The sequence below is a fragment of the Zosterops lateralis genome (genome assembly GCF_965231275.1).
Source record: "Zosterops lateralis genome assembly, chromosome: 5".
Classification (NCBI taxonomy): Eukaryota; Metazoa; Chordata; class Aves; order Passeriformes; family Zosteropidae; genus Zosterops; species Zosterops lateralis.
The window spans coordinates 66,405,691-66,428,543 of NC_139766.1; the positions used below are offsets into that span (position 1 = coordinate 66,405,691).

Sequence of the window (22,853 nt, forward strand, 5' to 3'; positions counted from 1 at the left end):
CCGCCCCGCCCGCCTTAAAGGGCCCGGGCAGCGCAAAGGGCGCACGGTCCGAGCTAATGGGATTACAGCAATCCGGGGCAATTAGTGCCCGGCGGGGCCAGCAGCGCGGCGGGAGGCGCCACCTGAGGAGCGGGCAGCCCCCGGCTCCCGGAGCAGAAGGAACCTGGAGAACGCCAGAGGGCCCAGGTACAGGTGGAATCCCAGTTAATCCGACACGGAGGTGGGGATGGCTCTCGGCGCCTCCCGGGGCCAGGGACAGGCAGAGTTTGGGCCGCCGAGTCCCTCATGCCGCCCCTTGCCGACACCTGTGGAGGAGCCGTGCCCGCCTCGGGTGCTGGGCCTGTGCCTTTACAGAAACAGCCTCGTCTGCTTTCTTTCCCTGGGAAAAAAGTCATCTCCAGCCCCAAGTATCTCTGCTTACCCCGCGTTTTATGGGTCTCAGGTATTTGGGGATTGAAACTCCGCAAAACAAAACTAACTATAGGCTGGAACAAAGTTCCCCGAGTATTTATGTGCTTCTAAAAATGACACTGTGCACTGTGTTTCATGCAGCAGCGTGACGTCTTTGTGACACGGCATGTGACACTGCGCTGCACACTTCTGTTCCACTGGAGAGATTAAAAATAAGCACAAAACACTAAACTAGTTTAACATTCCTGTCAAGAGGCTTGATTATCTCTCCCATTCGTCATGGTTTCAATGGTCTACTAAACAACCAGAATTTTCCTCACGGAAACATGTTCTTTTTCTCTAAAACCTCCAGAGGCAAGAGAAACCACTGGTACACAGAATTTTTGTAACACAACTATTTTATCTGCCTCAAGAAAGTGCCAGTGGACTCTTTATTTGCTTTGTCAAGAGTTGGAGACGAAAGTATGAGCAGGGTAAGCCGAACTCTTGGAGACATTTCCTAAAAATCATCTGTGTGCTCAGTCTGTGAGTAGGAACAAAACTCACTCCAGCCAGATAAGCCACAGACTTGCCTGAGCACAGCCTCCCTTCTCATCATCATCTGCAATCTTGGCCCTTGGGCTGCCTCAGTCTTTCCAGCTCTTGGTCTGTGGATCCATCTGGTATTTCAGCAGCTCAAAAAAAATGTTCCTACAAACTCCATGAGCAAAGGGTTTCATGTCAGACTTAATGGTTGGAGTAGGAACAGAGCTGGCCTTAATTTCTTTGAAACCAGACATTTAAATGCCTCCTAAATGCTTCTTTTGGATCCTGAGTTATCAATACTCCCCAAGGCTTGGTCTTTCCCTCTTGAAAATTATTACCTAAGAAATAAGAGTCTTAAAATTTATGTACGTGCCAAGAGTTATCCACAATAGTGAGAAGAATCCTCAGCTATTTTTAATTTTCACAATCAGTACTGTACTAAGTGTTCTAAGTGTCTAGGTGTTGGCTCTTTATATTTTTTGGGCTGTGATTTTGGTTTAAAATGCTGCCAGCCCAGTAAGAGCCTTTTCAATGTTGTTTTGCTATGAACAAAATGGAAACACTGAGATTTTCAAACAAGAGCCAAGGGAGTATTTTCTTGGATTCACTGGTCTTTCTGTAGTAAAGAACACCAAGGAACTTTTCTCCTGATGGATCACTCCAAAAGGATCTGTTGGCTATTAAATATTTATTTGGTGTCAGGCTCTGTTAGCTGGTACCAATGGCTAAATTTAGAAAAGCTGTGATCCTTCTTCTGAGGCTTCTTTTAAGCTCTACTGGGCAAGTAGAAGGCTTAGGAATTAAATGAGGTCACTCCCATCCTAAGGGTGCTCTGAATTCTTTCAATGCTATTAAAACTTGCACAGCTCATTTTATTCCTTCTTGAGTATGAATGGGATAATTTTATACCAAGTAGATTGCAGTTCATTAGTGATCAATAGAGTCCTCTAAAACATATTAAGGGCTGTACTAGGAACCAGCAATGGTCTTTTGTCTTCACTAGCAAAAAACATGCTTTTTTTTGGGAGAGACATATCCAAATCCCTCTCATTATATCAAATTCTAGTGGAGAGAAGATACTTTTTTTAAAACTAAATTGAAGATTCAACTTAGCTACATCTGAAATCAAACCCACTTGGAACGTCAAGGCAAGGTTCTAGGTTCTCCACCATGGCAGAAAGACAATCTTGTCTACTTTAGGCCACTGATACACACATATGAAATAAATGTTCACATGATCAATAAAAATAAGTGTCATGACACAGCTAAAAAGCATTCAGCATATCTTGTTTTGCTTCAACATGAATATATGCAAATGAGAGGCCATTTGATAATGGTTGTTGCTGCTTAGCTGACAGAAACCAGTTTTGCTGAAAGCAGCAACTGGAGTATGCCTGTTGTTCCAGAAAGTTATTCCATCTGGAAAACAAGAGTCTTAACTGGAGAAATAACAGGTGCTATGTTTAATTCAAGGCCTCCACTTGGATCAGAGTAAGCAGCATGATAAGAAGTTGTTAAAATTATACTAATCAGCATCATTTGTACCTTCAGAACAACAGGAATGAAATAAGGATTACTCACAAAATACATTTATACACCCACAACACATATAAAACCTCTCATTTTCATATTTCGTTCTAGTAAACCCATTATCTTACTCTAAGTTATTAAAATTTATTTTTCCAATAATCTTGATACTCTTCTTTATCCTAGTAATAAGTTAATGACCAGAAACCTTTACCTCCTGGTAAAGCCTCAGGAGGCACAGCACTCTGAAATAAAACAGCATGGAGTGCAGGCCTGCTGCTCAGATAAAACATAAAACAGTGAAATCATATTTAGTCAGAAGGGAAGATGTCAGGAGTGCTAATGGGCTAAGCTTCAAGGTTTGTGATATTTAGGACAGATTACCAGAGGTATGCAGGGCCTTATGTAAGAATTTAAGTATCCCTGGAATTTTCTGAAATGACCTCAGCAAGTTCTATGCCAACATTTATTCAGATTTTCTTTTGACTTCCTGGAATACCAGGAGAGGACATCCTTGAAATAAAAGCATTCTGGAACCAACAACTCTTTCCTGCTATTGGGTGGCAAAACTTCCTCAGGGATGCAGAGAACAAAGTCCTGGTTTCTCAAGAGTATTTTTGTCTTTTTTAAAATCATTTGTTTGAAAATAATCTTCACAGCAAGGATTTGTATTATTCAGTGCACTTCAAATGCTACTGAACGACCTAATAAAATTATTTTACCCACAAACCTGTCCTACCTGGCTCTGAGTAGGAAAAGCCAATCCTTGTTTTCTGCTAAAAGCTTTCACCAAGCTGTCAGCTGAACATACAAAACAGAAGTGGAAGCCTGTACAAGTTATGTAAACTGCACATCAAATGCAGCAGATAAGAAATGTAATTTTGATCAATTTCTGTACTGTTAATCTTACTCTAGAAAGACTTGGCTCTTTACTAATCATCTCTCAAGCACAAATAACTGTAAAGAGCTGTGGCTAACACCCTCATTAGTGTACAATAAATGTGATGATAAAGATTTAAAAGGTGTTCACTTCTGTTTGTAAAAGCCACCTTAACGCTGTCCATAACATCCAGGACTGAAGGCCTGGGGCACAGTGATGCCCTGTACAGGCCAGGAAGTCCATCTGTATTTGGAATTTTAATAATCCAGCCCCCAGCAGCACCTAATAGAACAGAAATTGCTGCACATTGTTGTCCCTGCTTTTCAGTACAGGCTGCCTGCACAACTGAAATATTTAAACAGAGGAGGTCATTGCTGTGTCTTTGTTTTCAACAAAGCATAGAGATGTGGAGGGGTGAAGATAGTTTAAAAAGTTAAAATTACATGTGGAGATTTTTAATCTGTTTTCCAGCTCTTGGGATTCTCTACAGGTGAAAACATGGCAGGCAATAAAGCAACCTTTGAAGGAAAAACACCACCCTGTACACCTTCTTATGCCAAAAGGCATCACAAAATTATTAATTCAGCCCAAGTGCAATGCATAGGGAATAACAGGTGAAGCAAAGCAGCCAATTCCTGGGATAAACTTACACAGACAAGAGGCAGAGTTAAGTTGTCCATTGCAGGCAAATCAGGAAAGCCAACAGTCCCAGAGACAGCAGATTTCTCTCTGTACTGCAAAGCCTTCTAGACACACTTTCCAGGAAATTAATTTTACCTATATGAATGAGTGAAATGCATCTAGAGAGATAAACTACCCAAAAATCATCTCCAGTTGAGAAAAATCTTCACTTGATATTCTTGATAGAGAACAAGGATGGTCATGGATTCTTTAGATGACACCCCATAACACCTTGGTTATTCCCAACTTAAACTCCTGGTTTCTGCACCCAAAGTTGGCAAAATTCAGTTAAAACTTTTCCCTATAGAATTGAAACAAATGCAAAACTGAGAGCTGAAATTCTATTTCCAGAGAATTTTCTTTCACTCTACTTCATCCTCTTCTTTAAAGATTGTGCATTTCTCGTTACTTTAATGCTTGTAATTGCACACTGGTAAATTTTTAACTAACAGAAAGGATTCTAATACTACTGTGCATTGGTCTGCCTCTAGAATGAAGCACATAAAACACCTGAGGCACATCACTGCCCCTGCAAAGATTTCACTGCCTTCCCCAGCACGAGCACCATGCTCTGCACAACTGAGCTGATCTTAGGGGATCTGATCCTGCTCCTGCTGCTCTGCCAGCAGCCAGGTTTGCCAAGATGCCCTTCCAAAACTGAAACATAGAGATTGCTGTGCACAGCTACAAAAACACAGCATTTACAATATTAGAACACTGACCTTTGTACTAAATGGAACTTCAAAGCACCCAGAACAAGATCTACCCAAAACACTGTATTTACAAAATAATTAGGAAACGTGGCAGTCTCAAGAGAAACTCCTACACTGAGGTTTTCTTGTATTTTCACTTGTAAAAGCTGATCACAGTAGAAGAAACATCTTGCATAACTTTTTACAGCTCTGACATAGCTGTGCTGGCTTTAACTGCAATCAGGAGTACATCTTGTGTAGTAAATACAGACCAAAATCACATTTTATTTGCCAGTTTGGGAACAGCTCCAGAGCGGTAGTATTCCATTTCCTGTCCTGAACAGAACATGTAAGAAAGCATCCAAAGACCCTGAGCTTCAACAGTGGATATGCCACTTTGCTAAATATTGAACTTCCAAGGAAATTAATCTTGAGGGTTATTCATGGAATGTGTCTCAAATTTGAGTCACGAGCTCATGCACATGTGAACCATCTGGAAGCACTTCAGGAGATTTTAAGAACCATAAACAGAGTTATTTACACAATGCCTGTTTTACTTTTTTCCACTGTAAGGAAAGAAAAGAAAACCACCTTACACTCTTTATATACAAAATGACTGTAATTGAAAAGGGACTGCTTAAGAATTTGCATGTGATACCAGGAGATGAATCAAACTCCAGTGACTGACGGAATTCCTCCTGGTCAGCACTACCAGGAAAGCCTGTGGCAAGGAAACTTTCTGGCACTGTAGTAAAGAACTGTCAACAGGAGAAATCACAGAACACTGGATTTTTGTTTACATTATCAAAGTCTAATCAAAGAAATCCTGAAAGAGATAACTTAAGACAGAGACAAATGAAGCAGATTTTCCATCTATTTTCACATTAAACAAATCAGATACGAAAAATTTATTTTCCATTCTGCTATTATGAATGATTTTTATGCAATTTGCCAAATGCCAGTATCAACATTTCATCTTCCAAGACCAAGATTCCTTGTAATTAATTCCACGGGTGTTGGCCTGTGTGCCTTTCAAGAATCCATCTGAATGGAAGGACGTTTACAGGCACCTCACAAAGTCATTAATCATTTAAGATCAAATCCCAGATTTTATTGCTGCAGCAATAAGCTCCACAGGAATCCTGCCTCTTTCTACCACCAGTAATTCCCAGCCATGCTGAGGGAAAGAAGTGCACAGCTCTTGACCAGATCTAGTTTGTTAAAATTAATATGCAAAAGATTATTTTTACCTGTTTTCCTTTATCCCCTTCGGACATAAAAATATGTTTGCATTTGTCCTTAAAAGCAACCTTTAGAGCCTGTGTTGGGAAATACTGTGTAACGTTTGCCAAACCACCAGTGCCAAAAATTCTACAGAGAAAGAAATGGATTTTTAAAAATAACTAGAGGTTTTTAAATTCCCCAAGTTTATACTGCACTAAGGATATTATACAATATCTATTCTATTTGGCATGAGCTGCAACAAAGGCCAAAAATCTTCCTTTTCAGGTCCTTTCTTTTTGGAAATACAGATTTATTTGGAAACTTACCAACAGCACATGAATGTGGTGTTAGCACTAGGAAATCTCAGAACTACGAGTGAAACATCAGTAATGTGAGAAATAACTTAGATTTTCAACGTCCTGACTTCATCCATTTCTAGGACTAGGGATACCTATGGAGAATGCAGGAGAACAGAGGAGTTTCAGGGCTGTGCAGACCTTGCTCTCCTGAGGCATGTCCCTACACATTTTGGCTGACAGGGTGCTCACACTCACAGCAGTGCCTGGCAGCTTATGCAGGTATCAGAAACTTGGTGGCACTTTCAGAATTACATTATTCTTATAAATTAAAGAAAGGGTTCTCCTGGACACGAAGATAAACAGCTAAAAGCACTGCAGCAAAGACTGCTTGCTTTCCTCCACACTCCTTCTTCCACCTATCAGGAAATCTAAAACCCAAAGCTGAGTTATTTTAGACTTCTGAGAGGTGTAACAGAGTAACTCTCACATCACTTGATTTATCCACTGGGAACACAGCTAACACACCCCTGCTGTAATTTGTCTGCCTCAAACTGAAATACTGCTGCTCATCTGCGAGGGAACATAAATCCTGGGGAATGCTGATTAGCCAAGTCTTCCATCATACACTTGCACTGCAGGTCCCAGACTTCTGCTGCTTGGAACTAAAGCAACTGTTGAGTGATCCAGACAAGCTGTGAATCACCCTGTGAGTGCTGCAGGCATTGATTGACTGTTTTAGGACTACCCCAAATCGTGTCGTTTACTCGTGAAAACAACTTCTAAAGCTTTGGTCATGAAAACCCAGAAAACTGAAATTTGCTTTCCTGAAGACTTCAACTTTTTGATATCCTTGTTTAAAATGCAGTTTTAGTTATGCATTTTATGAAAAGCACTCATGAAAAACAAGTGGAATAAAATAATAAAAGAATAAATAAGCAAAAAATGAATAAAAATTTAATGCTTTAGTGTTCTTTAACAAATACACATTTTTATTATGAAATTATGGATATAAAATAAGCCAAGCCCATGCATGTCTTAAAACCACCCTGCCCGCCCCCCATCTTTCTTTGTGTCTTCAAAATTGGATTTTCACAAATATAAGTATTATTTATAGTTAAAACTCATGGAATCAAGTAAAACATCAACCACACTTTAGTCCTGGAGTGTGCCAGGAGAGCAAAAATGATAAGCCATTAGTTTTGTGAGGCTAAGTGCCAGGAATTGTCTAGAAGATTTCTCTGTGTTTTGATTAAATGCTACTGAAAACTTTAGCATTTTTCAGGCCCTCAGAGATGCAAAATTTTAACTAACTGAAGAACTACTTTTTTCTTCCATCACCAATTTCCACGTTCATAGAGTACTTTGAGGATCAGCTCACCATTTTATGTTGCATATTGTACACTGAACAGCAGTGAACCTACAAATTATGTGGTGTTTTCATATAATAAAGTTATGATCAGGATTAAAAAAAAAAAAGTGACTATATAAAAATAAGAACTTTGGTTCTTTGAAATATTTTTAAGTCTTCAATTGATGAAGCTCATTAGAAGCACCACTGAAGTATGAACTGCATCATACCACAAGGTACTTGATTTTTTAAAAAAGCATTTCAAAGATACCCCATGGGTGGCACCCAAATTGAGTTCATTTCCATTTAAGGGATGCTTTAAAGGATGAAGAGCACCATGCAGGATGCCTGAGTGTGCAGGAAGTTCATCTATGCAGCTAAGCCAAAGGACAGTTTAAAGGCCAGTTCCACAGCAGCTTCTGTCACTGAGTCATGGAAACACACATAACACTCCTGAGGTTTGGGATGGAGAATGAGTCTCCTGGGGAAAAAAAAGAGAAAGAAGAAAATGAAGGAAATCATCACAGGTGTTATTCTTTTTCCTCCTCAAATGGTAGATTCTGGTTGTACTGTGAGGTTTCAGTAAGAAGTTAAAAAATAAGCTGCTGTGTAAGACAGATGGCAAATTTCAGTGTCTGTCCTGTGTAACTTCACCTCTTTCAATGCATTGCATTTTTAAATCAAGTTATTCTCTCCTCAGTTTTTTTAAGGCTGTGTAGAGAAAAGAAGTCTTTAGGCTTTCAGGATCTTCTGTGTTACTGCTCTGTTTGCAGCAATCCAAGTTTCTGGGCTACAAGCTGCAATCAAGGTCCTTGAGAGCAAGCCCCAGGATTCACATATTTACTGATTTTTAAATGTAATAACCTCTGGGTAGTTACATTCCCACATATTCATACAATGAGCTCTTCTAGGGAAAGAGCTAAAATAGAGAAGTTGTTCATACATGTGCATTACAATTATTTTTTAGAAGGTATCAACAGTAGCATAAACATTTTTTTAATGTTTTAATAAAGATTTTAATTTTTCCACATGAACTGCAATTCCATACATTGATGGTGGGGAATGATTATTTTTGCTTTTTCTCTTTAAACATTTTTCTTCCCAATGAAAAAGCCTCTTTTATAATGTAACAGTAATTGTAACTGTTCACCTCATTTGTTAATATCATTAACTCAGCAACTGTTAAAGGTGGAAATTCACATCAATGCAACTTCCCAGTCCCCTTAAATTAAAACCACCTCAGTCAGTCAGCTCAAGTATTTCTGTGATGTGCTACAGTTGAATTTATTTTTAAAGAGCACAATAAAATTAAAGAACACATTATTAAATTAAAGAACACAATTTAAAGAACACAATGGCACAGTCAAAATGAGAAACTGGATGTGAAATTTGTCTTTAAACCTACCCCACAACCCAGTAGTTCATTGTTGGTGGTGGTTTCTTCTGGTCAGTCCAGTTTTCAGGAGAGCACTCAAACAGAAGTCCATGTTCCCTTACCAGACCTGGGTCCTCAGCTGCCTTACTAAATTCTGAAATCCCAGTGCCTGTCTTTTTCTTTTTCTGTAAAAGAGCTAGTGAAATGTTAGTAGAGAATGAGACATTTTGACATAAACATGAGCAAATACAACATGTATTTGTATGTGATTTGCTCAAGACTCTCTGATGGATGATTCTGCTGTCAAAAAGCCAGGATGAAAAGATACAACTCACTTGCTTACGCGATTCTTTTCTCAACAGTTTTGTTAGCTTGGCATCAAAAGGCTTTTCCATTCTCACACAGGTTGGAATTAGACACATGCTCCCTTTTTTGACTTTTTTCCCTTCTATCTAAACACTGTTTTTCTAAAAAGACATCTGAGTTACTACAGCACTTTTAAAAAGTGTGTTACAACAGCTAAAGCTCTCATCTTTCTTTCTCTGTGTGCCTCCCTAATTAAGAACTGTGATAGTAAGAGTCCATTGAATAAACCTGGCTAGGCAGGAATTTCTTTTTGTAAATCAACAGCTGAAGCATTTTGCTCAGAGTGTTTTCTGACTCTTACTCAGTATGAGGGCATAAAAGCATAGAAAAGAAAGATATTTTTGTGTTTTCTCCAGCTTTTAGAGGTATGTTTTGAGCAGAGCTTTTGAATAAACCTTGCGAAAGTTCCAGTTCATCTCTGGATCTGCCAGTGAAGCAGTTGCTTCAAAGGTGAGAGAAAAGATTTTTTAGAAAACAACTCAAAGAACTTCTGTCTGCCATATGCAGATGCAGAAACCACAGTGTTCAATCTGCCTACAATATTGATGATGTAGGGGCTGAAGATCCAGAAAACACGGTCAAAACATCATATTTTAGGGTTCAAGACTACAGAGCTTATTTTTGCTCAATTTAAGATTTATTCAAGATTCTTGTATGCATTTTAAATGTTACGTTGTTAATTTTCAGTTCTCAAAAATCGAGGCAAAATTAATTATTGATCAGTTTACAGTAAGTTTGCATCACTGGTGCAGTTCTCTGGATCCTAAACCATAACATTATAATAGTACATTTCTCTATTTGATTTTGTCATGCACTACGAACAAGGCAAATTTCTGTTTATTCTTTTACATTCTCCTCATGCTATAATACAGCCTGCCAATTTCAGCATTAATTGCTGGAGCCAATATGCAAAAGATTTCACCAAATTTCACTGAAAGAGATGTGTCCATCAGTTATTTCTGATTCTCAATTTTTATGGCTCAAACTATAAAATGTCTAATTAGTAGCTGTAGCCATTCTTACCATTCAATGCTAAGCAATACTCATTTATTCTCTCTGCTTTTGGGTTCCTACATCTCCCAAGAGAAATGCCCAAAATACATGGCTCATTGCCAAAGTCCTGCTCAGCCAAACCCAGTGCGATGTCACCAATCCACCAAATCAACACTATCTTTAACACTTAAAAATTCCTGGATTTCCAAGGCACATTGGTAGAGTCAGAAATTACTTCTTCAGTAACACCAAAGAAACATTAAGAAAAACTATGCTGCTATTTGCAAACTTGCCTTCATTCAATTTGTACTGTTATTTCCCCTTTTCTCGCTTAACTCACTTGAATTGTCGCTTTAGGATCTAAAAATACAGCTGACAGTGTTCCACTTGGGTTTAGAGTCTGGAGACATGCAAATACAGTGAACCACTGAAATAATGAGGTGAAAAGAACCTTGAAACACTGACTTGGAGAGTGTGATTGGACAAAGAGAAATCCAAATTTCTATACCTCTTTCCTCATGGACTGCTGGAAAATGGAACGAATGGAAAGGCAGCACTGGTAGAAATTCTCAATTAACTGAGGGTGGATGGAGCCACCAAGCTGTGCTACTTCTTTGTGAGTTGGAGTAATAAAGATTCCTTGCATTGTCTCCAAGGACAGATAGTGGAAGAGGGCATTCTCAGGACCAGATGTCAACCTTAAAAATATTAGAGAATTCATCTAATTAAAAAAAACTAAAATAATTTGCAGCTGCCATTTCTTAAGGCAGGATTGTTTTTCTAATTACAGTAGGGTACAAAATGGATACAGGCATTCAAAAGGTTCCTATTCTCACACATACCAAGGAAATCCTGCTAATTTTGACTGTAATACTCAATTTAAAAAAAAAACAACAACAAATTAAAAAACTGTGGTGCTAATTAGGCATTGCACTCATGTTCTCAAAAACTGTCCCCAAAAAAGGAAAGTGAAATAAAATCTTAGTTCATTGTACACCTACCTAGAGGTAACATGGAGGCACAAGCTAAGTTCATGTGTGGTCCAGAAACTTCCACTTGAAATTCCAAGGTCACACAGATGTGGGACAGGTGTGCACAATACTGACATATTATTCAGAAACAGTTGTCTTTTATTGTATTATTTCAGATTTTTATGTTTAATTAAGCTCTCAGTTTCACAGATTCACTTCTGCTAATCTTTGCATGGCACAGCTCTGGTTGGAGTAAAAACATGCAGGGACTTCTGTGATCTGTGTCTATTCAAAAAAACAATCCAAGCATGGCCTAAAAAGTGAAACACTCAATAAAAAAATAATTTCTTACTTGATAGCATTAAGAAGTTCTGGATCTTTCTCTGAAGGGTTCTTTTTAAGGTTTCCTGAATGAAATGGGTTGGGCAGGGTGTGTTTTTTCCTAGTGGCCTGAAAAACAAGCAGACAGATGAAATAACAGAGAACACACAGCTAAAGAAAGAACAGAATCCAACCAAACCGACAGAAAGGACAATGTAGCATGTTTAGTAAGGCCCAGTTATATCAGTTTATATAAATGTATTTTATAGCCTATTTTTGACTAAACTCTGTTAGAAGCAGCTGTACAACAGTACAACAATTAGTTTTGACAGGTTATTTTGGGGATATTCTCCAATTCTGTCTGCTTTTTCCAACACAGCTGTGCCCACTCCAGCCATGTGAAATCCCCAAATATTTACAAGCAATTATAAAATGACGGAGTGTGATAGCCCTGAGGCTGACTCAGAGCTTCCCAAGGCAACAGAATATTTTCTACTGGATTGGAGGGACTTATTCTTTTACAGTGTGCTTTTTATAACAGTTACCTGAGCTTGAATGAGCTGCCCTGTCTCTCCCCAAGCCCCCCAGGCCCTGATGAGTTCTCCCTGACCTGCTCCAGCCCAGGCTGTGGGTGTGTGCTCTCCTTCTCAGCAGGCCCCTCGCTGCTGGGCTCGGCTGCCGCGCTGCCCCTCGGCGGGCTCTGCCTCTGCGTGCCGTGGGCAGAGTCCCCAAAGAGGCTCCTCTTGCTCCCTGCACTGCTCACAGCTCTGCAGGAGTTGTGCAGCTTGCTCAGCACTGGCGAAGTGCTCAGGCTCTCCAGCCTGTCCCGTGCTGTGGGAAGGAACCAGTCGGCACAGGCTAAAGGTGGGATGGAGGGTGAATCCAGCCTTTCCTCGATGCTGGCGTCTATTCCTTCCAGCTGGAGGATGGTTGCTTTGACCTGGTCTACATAGATGCAATCTGGTCCTGGATTCCCAATAGCTCTGGATGCACAGCCCCCTGCCTCCAGCAGGACACACAGCACAAAGTGTCTCTGTAAATACAGAGGATGCAGACGTAAAAGACTGCTTACTGTGCTTTAAACAAAGTCCACATTTAGAAAACCAAAACCAGACATTGCTGATATGAGCTGTCTGAAAAGACAAGATTATGAACGTAGAAACGTTTTCAACTGAAGTGGAAAGGCATAAAAATAATGAGAATTTGTATTAAATTTTGAAAGCTTTGTAGTCCCTGGGAAATTGTATCCCATGAAACAGCTACAATTTGAGTATTTTGAAAAATTACCCAACAAAATGCACAGAAGTGTTGATCTAGTGAACAGACAACTCACAGCAGGAAGAGAAAGCCTCAGAGAATGGGCAGGCTGCAGCATGAACTCACCAAGCCAACTATCAATAAGAAGTATCTTGCTTCAGGTTCCCTGTATCCTGTCAGGCTTGCCTCCTCAGAGGGCTGGAGGTGGTGCTGGGGGAACACTTCCCTCCAGATCACCAGCTGCCCAACCCTCTGCTCTGCTGCCAGCGGTAACAGACAGTAGTGCCGGCAGTAGAAACCCACGTCAACCAGGTCCTCCTTGGGTAAGTGATTGCCAATCAGGTATCCCTTCATTAAACACAGCAAAGGAAGAGGGCTCACTGAGAAACACTTCAGAGTACTTTTCATACAGAGATATCCCTGCCCCACATACACTGAGATCCTAAGAGGTTTCTGCCCACAGACTCTCTTTTTGGTGTGCAGTTGTACAACATGGAGCTTTTGGGCCACATCTGAATAATCAAAACTAAATATAAACAAATCAACCATCAGCACACAGGCAAGTTATCAAAGTGGAGCTGGGCTTGCCCAGCTTGCAAAACAGTGTTAGGGTGCTTGAATTCTCATTTAGTTCTCTCTCCAAAAATAGTGAGCTTTCACTGGAATGAATACAATTTTCAAAGAAGATCCATAGTACAGTGGTTCCAGCACTAAGGGCTTTACAGCTGAAGTGCTGTCATAGTAGACACTGTGCAGTTCCACTTCTCTCATAACACTCCCATCACAAACAAGAATTGTCTGATAAAATCTTTAAAATGCAAGTTTTCTTAAAGCAAAGGCTATAACCTTCCTCTTTATACTGCTGATTGCATTCTCTACATTTACCAAAGAGAAATTGTTATGAATGAAGCCAAAGTGAAAAAAGCTGTCAATACAATTTCCTAAGTCTTGGATTTAAAGACAAATTCAAGATAGAGCACCTGCTATTAAAACATGGGAATGAACAAAACAGTTCCTATTAGAATATCCTACAGTCTCAGTTGAACTGACTCTTACTACTTTCTTATTGCTCTCTCTTTCCAATCCTTGGATTGTACACCAAGAAATTCTAGTTTTAAAGAAGTATTTTTGTTTTTGCTGTTCATACAGTACATATTTCCCAACACTGCTTTTTTCTGTTACGGTGTTTGAGCTCTAGGTCTGTTACTAGAAATACAAGTTTAAATCAGTCACATATTCACTTCAGATTTGTGAGATTCTGAAACACCACATCAGATTTCTAGATGCATTTTCCTAATCTTTAGGTCTTAACCATTAATATTACCTTGTAAAAGAGACAAGAGCCCAGGATCACATATAATCTTCTCATGTCATAATAATCTTCAGACTGTTGGTGAGAAAAAAAAAAAGGAAAAAAAAAAAGAAAAGAAAAAAAGGCATTGTATAGTTTTGAATCCAATGTTTTTATTTTATTTACCAAATGCAAGTGAACTAATTCTGGTCAATTGTAATGAATACTTTAATACTTTCATATTTCACCACCTCTTATTACCAGTACAGCAGTTTAATACTGAGCAGTTAAGAGAAATACCAACTTTTTAGCCTCCATTACTGAATTTTGTGTCATTAGAATTTTCTCTAAAAATTTCAGCTCAAAATAACTAGTTTCTATTTAATTGTTATGTGTTCATAAACTCTTTCTGTTAGGATATGTTCATTCTCACAGTTAACAGCAAAGCAGCTTTAGCATAACTGCTGACACCAGGGGCCCTTCTAGAGTAAAACTTAGAAGTTAAAGCATTTTTTTCCATTCTTTGACATTTTACTCAAAATACTCCTATTCATTCATTAATTTTTAAATGCCCAGTGCTCTCCCAATAGCAGCACTGTTTTAAAATGAATACACTGTATTTTAAATTAAGTAGGTGGAATCATTTTCTGTGCAATAAACTGTAACTTACAAACAGTGATTTCTGTAAATAACCATCCAGGTTGTTTAGTGCAGGGATTCTTTTCAGTAGAATTTTAGAGTAACTGTTCTGGAACACGAGCTCAAGAAAGCTCTTCCATTACAAAGTAAAGCTGAAAAGTCAATATGTTTACACCTGGCACCATCTTAATAGTAAATTATATTACTATCACCTTCTTTAACAGTATTAAAACCAAGCAGAATTTGTAACTGCATTCTGTAAACTGGAAGATTAAATTCTGATCCATAGATGTTTCCAAGTTTGTACACAACTGCTTGGGAAGGAGACAGTTATTTACACAAAGAAGAAATGTAACACCAATCACCTCTGTTGAAATTAGTGGTTTTGTAAGTTATATTAAATCATGGATTTTCAGTGACCAATCCTATGGGATCATAATACATTATAATATCCAACATGGAGAGAAATTCAGGATAAACTGCTTTGACACCCACTTGATTAAAAGAAGTTGATGGATTTTGCAAATAGTGCTTGTTTACAGCACTCAATGTGACACCAAGGCAAGGAGACACTGTGCAAAGCAAACAAAAATAAAATGTTACCAGCTCTGCAAAGTCAGCTGCTTCCAGATCACTCAGGGCTGTGTCAATTTCCATCTGAAAGAGTGAAAAAATACTTTCTAACAGACATTCCCAACACAGTTATTTCCAGTAAAAGCACATCTTACTCTGTCTTGCTCATCTCAGGTCGGGATGCACAGGTACAAAGTGAGTGGATGAATGTTCACACCTGTTTTGTGTTAGTAACAGCAAATACTAAGAACACCTGGAGATACCAGAATTTAGGAAAACCTTTTCTAATTGCTGCCTATTTCCCTGCTCTCTGAACTGTACAATTTCTGTGCTTGTGTGCCTGCTGACCCCAGTGTCTGGTATAAAGGAGATGTCACTCTTACTTTCAGCACGAGGTCTAGAGACAAACCTGGCACACTACTGCATCCAACTGAGCTTTTAGAAAAATCTTTTATCCAATGGATTTAAGTTTTTTTTGTCTCTATGGAAGTTGCCAAAACTCTCTCACACATTATTTTTGTCCTATTGAAACTACTTTAAACTTCCTTATTTCTCTAACTGCAAGAGCTGTTGGATAAATCAAGTTTTACTAAGGGTACTTTCCTTGGTCCTAGGCACTGAAACTCATGAAATAATTAATGTGCTGCTCAATGAAAAGAACCTAAATCACATAATTACAAACTTCTTGGGCTGTGTTAACAGGCTGCCTCTAATTGAAATACAGCCAGTTTTCAAACAGAGAAATGTCAGCAAGCCTGTTGGCACTCGACTACTAACCAGCCTCTCAGCTGTTCCTCAGTCAAAATTTAAGTGGCTTTCTGCCTGAAGAAATTACATTTTTAGTTTTATATTCCTTAAAGAATAGAGAGATCTTCACCGAAACACTAACTGGAAATGTCATCCTCTGCAACAGCAACACTTTTCTGGCAAATGGGAATGATCTCGAAGAACTCTGGAAGCGGTGGCTGCATTGTAAGTATCAATGATGCAGTTTTCTATTTTACTGTTTTACTTACTATTTAACTTACTATTTTATAAGAAAATTTATTTAACTTACTATTTTATAAGAAAAAAGCAGCCTGCAAGCTAAACTGGAGACCAAAGCACAACAGAGCCTCCCTACAGAAACTTGGGAAATAAGAAAAAGATGTGGAAAAAGCCCTGATCAACATATCATAAAAAACTAGTGAAAACACTACAGTGCAAGGTGGAAAGGACAAAATAATTATCAGTCTGTGACTGAAGATAAAGGAGAAGACAATTCTCCTTTAGGAGAAAGGGGAGGAAGGGGAGAAAGCCACACTGGCAAAGAAAATCTGTTTGGAAAAGAATGGCACAGATGAATAACTTGCAACATCCCTGACAACTCTTAGTGAACCACAGCAAACCTGAAATCATTCTGCAAACCCTGTCAATAGTAAATTGAGAGACTTTAATCCTTCATCCCTTCCCCTACAAACACTCCCATGAAAATTATACACAAGGGTCTTACTAAACACAAAAACAGAAATGCAGGGAAGTCCTAGTTAATGTTATCTTCAAGACCTATAAATAACAGAATATGTGACTGCAGAAGAAGAGTCATTATGAACATCCAGACTTGGGCCTTTCCCAAAGCCATTCTGAGAAGCAACTTTAATTTTCCATCACACAGCCTCTTGAAGTTCAGCAAGTACAATGGGGTTTCTTTTTTGTTGCTGTTGCTGATGAAATAAGTTTGCATAATGGAGTTTATGGTCACCTCAGATTAGAATAATTTTCTAATAATTACAATTAGCCTTAACTATGTTATCTACAAACTTAGAAATATTTTGGGTCTCTCCATGAAAGAAAACTCTGAATTTAAAATTTCCCAGCTGTTTTTATTTGCATTAAATCACAGCAGATACTCATTAAAAAACAAATTCTACCATGACAAGACTAACATATTTTAAACTGGAGTCACAGATATTGAAGTAATGAAAGTGAGCTTTATGACTAGCAGCTAAAACGTCTTTAATATTATAATTTAATGTTATTTACTGTGATCCACCTTTTGTCTTAGTCCAGCTAAAAGCACCACTCAGTTTCTAACATGGAGGTAACCTGGCACAGTGAAATGGTGCAGAAAAGCTGTAGCTGTCTGGTGTCAAAAAATTACATGTGGGAATTGATTTTAATTCTGCAACAGCCATTTATAACTCTCCTAAATTATGAGCAATACATGGGCTTATAAAATAATATTTCCTGCCTGCCAAAATACTTCAATGGTCAAAATCAAACATACAGCTACACACCAGGGGCTGCTTCCCCTACTTTTCCTAGATGACTCTAAAGTCACCGAACTACACTCACAACAGCAATCCTGTGGGAATGGTGGTGTGTCACTATAGGACACAAAACGAATGACATGCACACAGTCAGGTCATCAGGGCAAAAAGAGGGAAGTTTATTTTTCTACTTCTGCTTATATAGATTTTGGACAATGAGCATGGATTGGAGGATGAGGTTGCCACTTCTCCAACCACACTGGTGAAACTAGAAGTCCATCAATTGTCCCTGCTCAAGAGAGGAATGATAAACAAGGACAACAGTTGTCATAACATCACTTTGTTTACATGAAAATCTGTGAGAAACTCCACTACAAAAATGCAAACATCAGAAGGTTGGAAAAGATCAGGGTGACAGTGGTGTAGCTCCAAACTTGAATTTTATAGGAAAATGGATGGTCTGAGATAGAGACAGGGAGGGCAGAAGACACCTGCATTGAGTTTTTGGCCTGTGATGTCCAGGTTTTCCTGGGGAGATGTGAAAAGGACATGACCTTGATTTCCTGAGGCAGAGTCAGCCAGCGCAGGCCTGGGAGGCTGTCCAGGAACAGGGCACTGCAGGAATGCTGCTGCTGCTGAGCACTGGGGCTGCTGCTGGGCTGCAGCCTGGCAGGATGAAGGGCACGCTGGAAGAACAGGCTGAAAAAATGATCCAGGCGAGAAACGTTTTCCACCTGGCAAAAAGCACTGGACAAACATGAACTCCAAGTTAGAACAACACTGAGAAATTTGCAGCTTGCTTATATAACCCTCAGTGCTACACTAAAGCCTCTTTACACATTTGGATGTATTTTTTAAGATGAAAAAACCACTAGGCTGATATCCAGGTAGTACCTACAAATAAAGAACAAACTAAACCAGTGTGGTATTACAGTAGATGTTGTAGAGCAACTTAAGGTGAGTGACACATCAGTCTCATCCTTTTGGCAACTGAGATTTACTCTTTTTTGGTCACTGTGGCATACACACATTAACCCTGAATTAAATGCAAATGGACAATTTAATTTAACAGTCAGACTGAAAATCTGGGTGATTTCCTAAAGCAGAGAAAGACAATCACTCTGCCAAATGGAGTTTGGCACTCCAGATACTCATTCTGGAGAAGTCCAGAGTGTTTACTCTGTTCAAAATGTAACACTGATACACACCTGTGTTTTATAGACACAGAGTGCTGCTGACATCCACAGTGACTTGGATTATGGGAATGATTTAACCTAATCAAGGACAAAACTTCCTGAAGTGACAAAGACTGCTTAAACACTGTCTTACTAGTGTTAAGATTGAAATCAAAAGGCAAGAACAATGCAATTCTTGTTTTCATACAAGTGTAAAGGAACATGCAAAGAAATTCCCTGGAAACATTAAAATTAATCCTACAATTTGTCTTTTCCAGTGAGCACCAATGAAAAATGAGTGACTGAAAAGAAAATCCTTCTGAAAGAACTCACCTGTCCAAAGAACTGTACATGAATGTCAAGGTCCTGACAACATCTTGAATCATGTTCCTCAGCTGAGGAAGTGGCACACTAACAAATGAAAATTAAAATGTACAGCTATGGTTATGACATCTTTATGATGAATAAGCAGTCCTCCTAGAAGGTGTAAATATGTAATATCACTGATGTGATTCAGCAGTCTCTGCAAAGAATTTGAGTTTACCAAATCCTAGGATATTACTCTAACTTACAAATATTTCTGGGATCTTTTTCTCTTCAGAGGAAATGAAAAAGAAACGACAAAAACGGATATATGAAAGATCTGAATAAAGTCAATCAAAAGAGTGGAATCACAGACATAAAAAACTAGTTACAGTAAAAATAGTACATTTAAAGCCCTTTCTTCCCTTTTTTTGTTAGAAGAGTACACAAAATAAATCTGAGAACACAAAATTTAAAGGAAAAATTAAAGGAAAACAAAACCTTTCCTTTGAAACTCACTTTTCTTCAGGAAGGCCAATTACGAGCAACTTGTCAGATTCTTTCCAGTAAACAACTTGAACCAGTTTTTCACATAAGAAAAGGGAGGAACTAGAAAAATGAAGCCAGAAGTGTTTCTGTTAACACCATGAAGTTATAAAGGAGTTGAAAATTATTTCACTCAACTAAAAATGTACATTATGAAGTAATAAAAACAGTAGTTACATTTCAAACACTTTTACCTGATAATCTCGGTACCAGTAACACTTTCCAGTATGTCAGACAGTGTGAGAAATATCCCTCTCACACTTTTCAGTTTTTGGGATGCTTCAGATATGGGGTACTGATAAATAATTTCTTGCTGTGAAGAAAGTTAGCTGTTAGTTAAGCAAATCAAGACCAAAACCCCTCCAGAAAATCCCCACAGAAAACAAGATAATGATTTTTTTTTTTTGGTGGTAACAGCTGGGTTTTTTTAAAACATGAAATCATTCATATGACATTGAAACAAGTAGTGTGCTGTATGGGCATACTGGAAAGTTCTAAAAGGCACAGGAATGTTTCTGACAGTTCTAAATTCCCTATTTTATAGAAAAGCATGACTTATTTAGAATAATTATTACATGGAGAAACATGAAATGACAAACAGTGTGGCCACTGCATCAGCTTTAAGTACCCTGTTAATACACCTGATGCTGAGAGAGAGGCAGAAGTTCTTTATTGTGAGGGTGGGGAGGCCCTGGCACAGGGTGCCCAGAGAAGCTCTGGATGTTCCATCCCTGGAAATGTCCAAGGCCAGGCTGGATGGGGCTTGGAACAGTCTGGTACAGTGGAAAGTGTCCCTGCCCATGGCTGCAGGGTTGGAACTGTATGAGGTTTAATGTCCCTTCCAACCAAACAATTCTGTCATTCTCTGATTCAAGTATTTGTACAGTTCTTTCAAGTTCTGACTTAAACCACCATCAGACATACAGCTCTTCAAAACTAACATAAGAATATGAAAACTCAAGTCTCTCTGTACAACTCTACCTAACTGCTTTACATGAATAGCACAAAACATAATTGATCAATTTGCTCAAATTTTAAAATCCACCTTTAAGATTTCTCATTAAACATCTCACCAGATACACTCCCACAAGTCATTTGAAACTAAAGCTCTATAGAGATAAAAATCTGTGAGACTTTTTCTTTTTCTAACAATTAAAAAAAAAATCTTTCTTTTATTCAAGCACTTTCAAAAATCTTGTATTATTTCATCAACTATAAAAAATACAGCAATAAGCAAACATGACTCCCCCTAAATTATTGCTTTCTGCCAAATCATGATGGGCCAAAAATACTGCATGTAATATTAAGCATATCCACTGCAAAGATGATGGTAAAGTATCTTTCTCCACAAACAAATGACACACAGGCATGATTAACTTCCCTGTTAATGTCACTAAGCACATTCAGCCAGTGCCAACACCCATTAGAAAATTTTCCTTCATCAAGACTAAAAGAATGCAAAATTTCATTACAGAAGGACCTGACAAACTCTTCATTCATATCCAATTTAATTAACTCTATTTCTAAATGCTCATTAGTGACAAGGATCTTTTTATTTTCTGGAATCCCTCAACTGGAGAAGCCCTGCTGTTTTCTAATTGCAGCACTGCAAAGGGCTAGAAAGAGCCTCTTCTCCCTCCTCCTCACTATGAACTGGGGTCTTTACACTAAATTTGTTTAAGAATTATCTGAACACATTCCCAGGGAAAGAAAAGCCAACTGTAACAAATGGGCAGAGCTGTTATCATGGATAGATATAGTGATTATAGTGATTTAGCACATGCCACCAGATCAGCTGTCTCCAAAGCAAGCCCAAAGGTCACAGGCCAGGGACAATGGAATTAATAAATACAAGTGGCTCATTTCTTAAATGTAAATCCTCCCTCAACCCAACCCTTAAACCTGGACAGAGTCTTCTAGTAACAGCAGGAGGAACATGAACATTATTCCTTTTAAGACATGCTATTGCCAAAATCAGGTCAAAGACAAATGTAATTGTGATTGTAAAATGTAAATGTAATGTCTAATTGTAATACCCACCTTAAACTAAAATACAAAAAAAGGCAGGACAGACCTTTACTCAGTGAGAAACTGTTACCATAGGGACACCCCCCACAGGCACACACACACCCCAAATGACTCCCAGTACTCTCTCCCTGTAGTGCTGAGCAGACAGAGCTTACAGGTCTTAAATCTCATTAATTCTATTTTAGGTGCCAAAAGCTCACAAGTGCAGTAATTATTTACAAGTTCTAGTTGCGACAGTTGACACGGATGTGATTTGCATACTGTGCCTCCTCTGGATATGGGAAAAGCAGCTTCTTAAAGGATCATTATCTTTCTATTGTGCAGGATGGCTTTGGTGTACCAGAACTTAATTTAAAATACTGTTTGAACTTAATCTGGGACGGTACATATACAGGATAGAAGTTGCCTGAAGTTCAGAAAATGAAATTAAAGGCAAATGCCTTAAAGAAGGAGGCATTCTTTTGCAAGGAAACATTATAAAGAGCTTCATTGTATCAGCAAAGCATCTCTCAGCATATTTGGGGCTGCATAACTGCCAAGACTTCTCAGGAAACAATTATTCCATGTTGTGAAGGGACAACGAGGGGATTACAGTCCCTCTTTTACCTCTGCTCAATGTTCAGGGTTAATCCCTGTTTCTTGGGAGAACGTAAAGGAACAATGGGGCAAGAAATCAGTACTCAGTTTACTGTGAAGTGCAGAATTGCAATCAGGCATGTAAGAGAGGGGCCAGTACCCCTGAAATTATTTTTTTTAAGTATTTCATAAAGTTTATGTGGTGAAGAAAACAATGGTCTTGGACTAGTACATATAATGGTATCAGGTAATTTTCTAGGGTTTTCCTTCTGAGCCTTGTCTCTAGAAAATATAATTAAACTCTGTTTTGTGTAGCTGTAACACGTTTTCTCTGTTACACATCACCAACAGAATGTAGACTTGTACCAGTTTAAAATAGTATTTTAAAAAAGTAAAGTATCTCAATCTAAGGATAAATTCCCAGGGATAGAAAGCAAAATGTTTTCTTTCTGCTCCCCAGTCCGTCACTGTCCTGCCATCTTAGTCCCTTGAGAGTGGAAAAACCTGTGCTTTGTTTGATGTCTCCTCAGCACAGAGATCACTGGGACATAATGCTAAATTTGAGAATTCACACAAAGGCAGAAGAGTCTTTTCCCAAATGCC

At 38.7% G+C, this 22,853-nt stretch overlaps 1 protein-coding gene across 3 annotated transcripts in view; it reads right to left on the reverse strand.

Annotated features, from left to right (window-relative positions):
* Positions 1 to 2,681: 2,681 nt before the first annotated feature.
* The window catches only part of INTU (inturned planar cell polarity protein), a gene marked incomplete at its 5' end in the record, with an annotated part of 43,263 nt that continues 23,091 nt past the window's right edge, over positions 2,682 to 22,853 (reverse strand). For 2 of the 3 annotated variants that reach the window (XM_083861574.1, XM_083861573.1), the window contains 12 exons: positions 2,682 to 8,068; positions 8,993 to 9,147; positions 10,830 to 11,019; positions 11,645 to 11,742; positions 12,224 to 12,646; positions 12,997 to 13,218; positions 14,195 to 14,257; positions 15,404 to 15,457; positions 18,177 to 18,369; positions 19,131 to 19,208; positions 19,620 to 19,709; positions 19,841 to 19,959. In XM_083861574.1, the coding sequence (XP_083717700.1) occupies positions 7,957 to 8,068; positions 8,993 to 9,147; positions 10,830 to 11,019; positions 11,645 to 11,742; positions 12,224 to 12,646; positions 12,997 to 13,218; positions 14,195 to 14,257; positions 15,404 to 15,457; positions 18,177 to 18,369; positions 19,131 to 19,208; positions 19,620 to 19,709; positions 19,841 to 19,959 (1,797 nt within the window). In that variant the 3' untranslated portion in view covers positions 2,682 to 7,956. Of the gene's footprint in view, positions 8,069 to 8,992; positions 9,159 to 10,829; positions 11,020 to 11,644; positions 11,743 to 12,223; positions 12,647 to 12,996; positions 13,219 to 14,194; positions 14,258 to 15,403; positions 15,458 to 18,176; positions 18,370 to 19,130; positions 19,209 to 19,619; positions 19,710 to 19,840; positions 19,960 to 22,853 lie in introns of all 3 variants that reach the window. The other variant, XR_014590109.1, reaches the window with a different exon arrangement.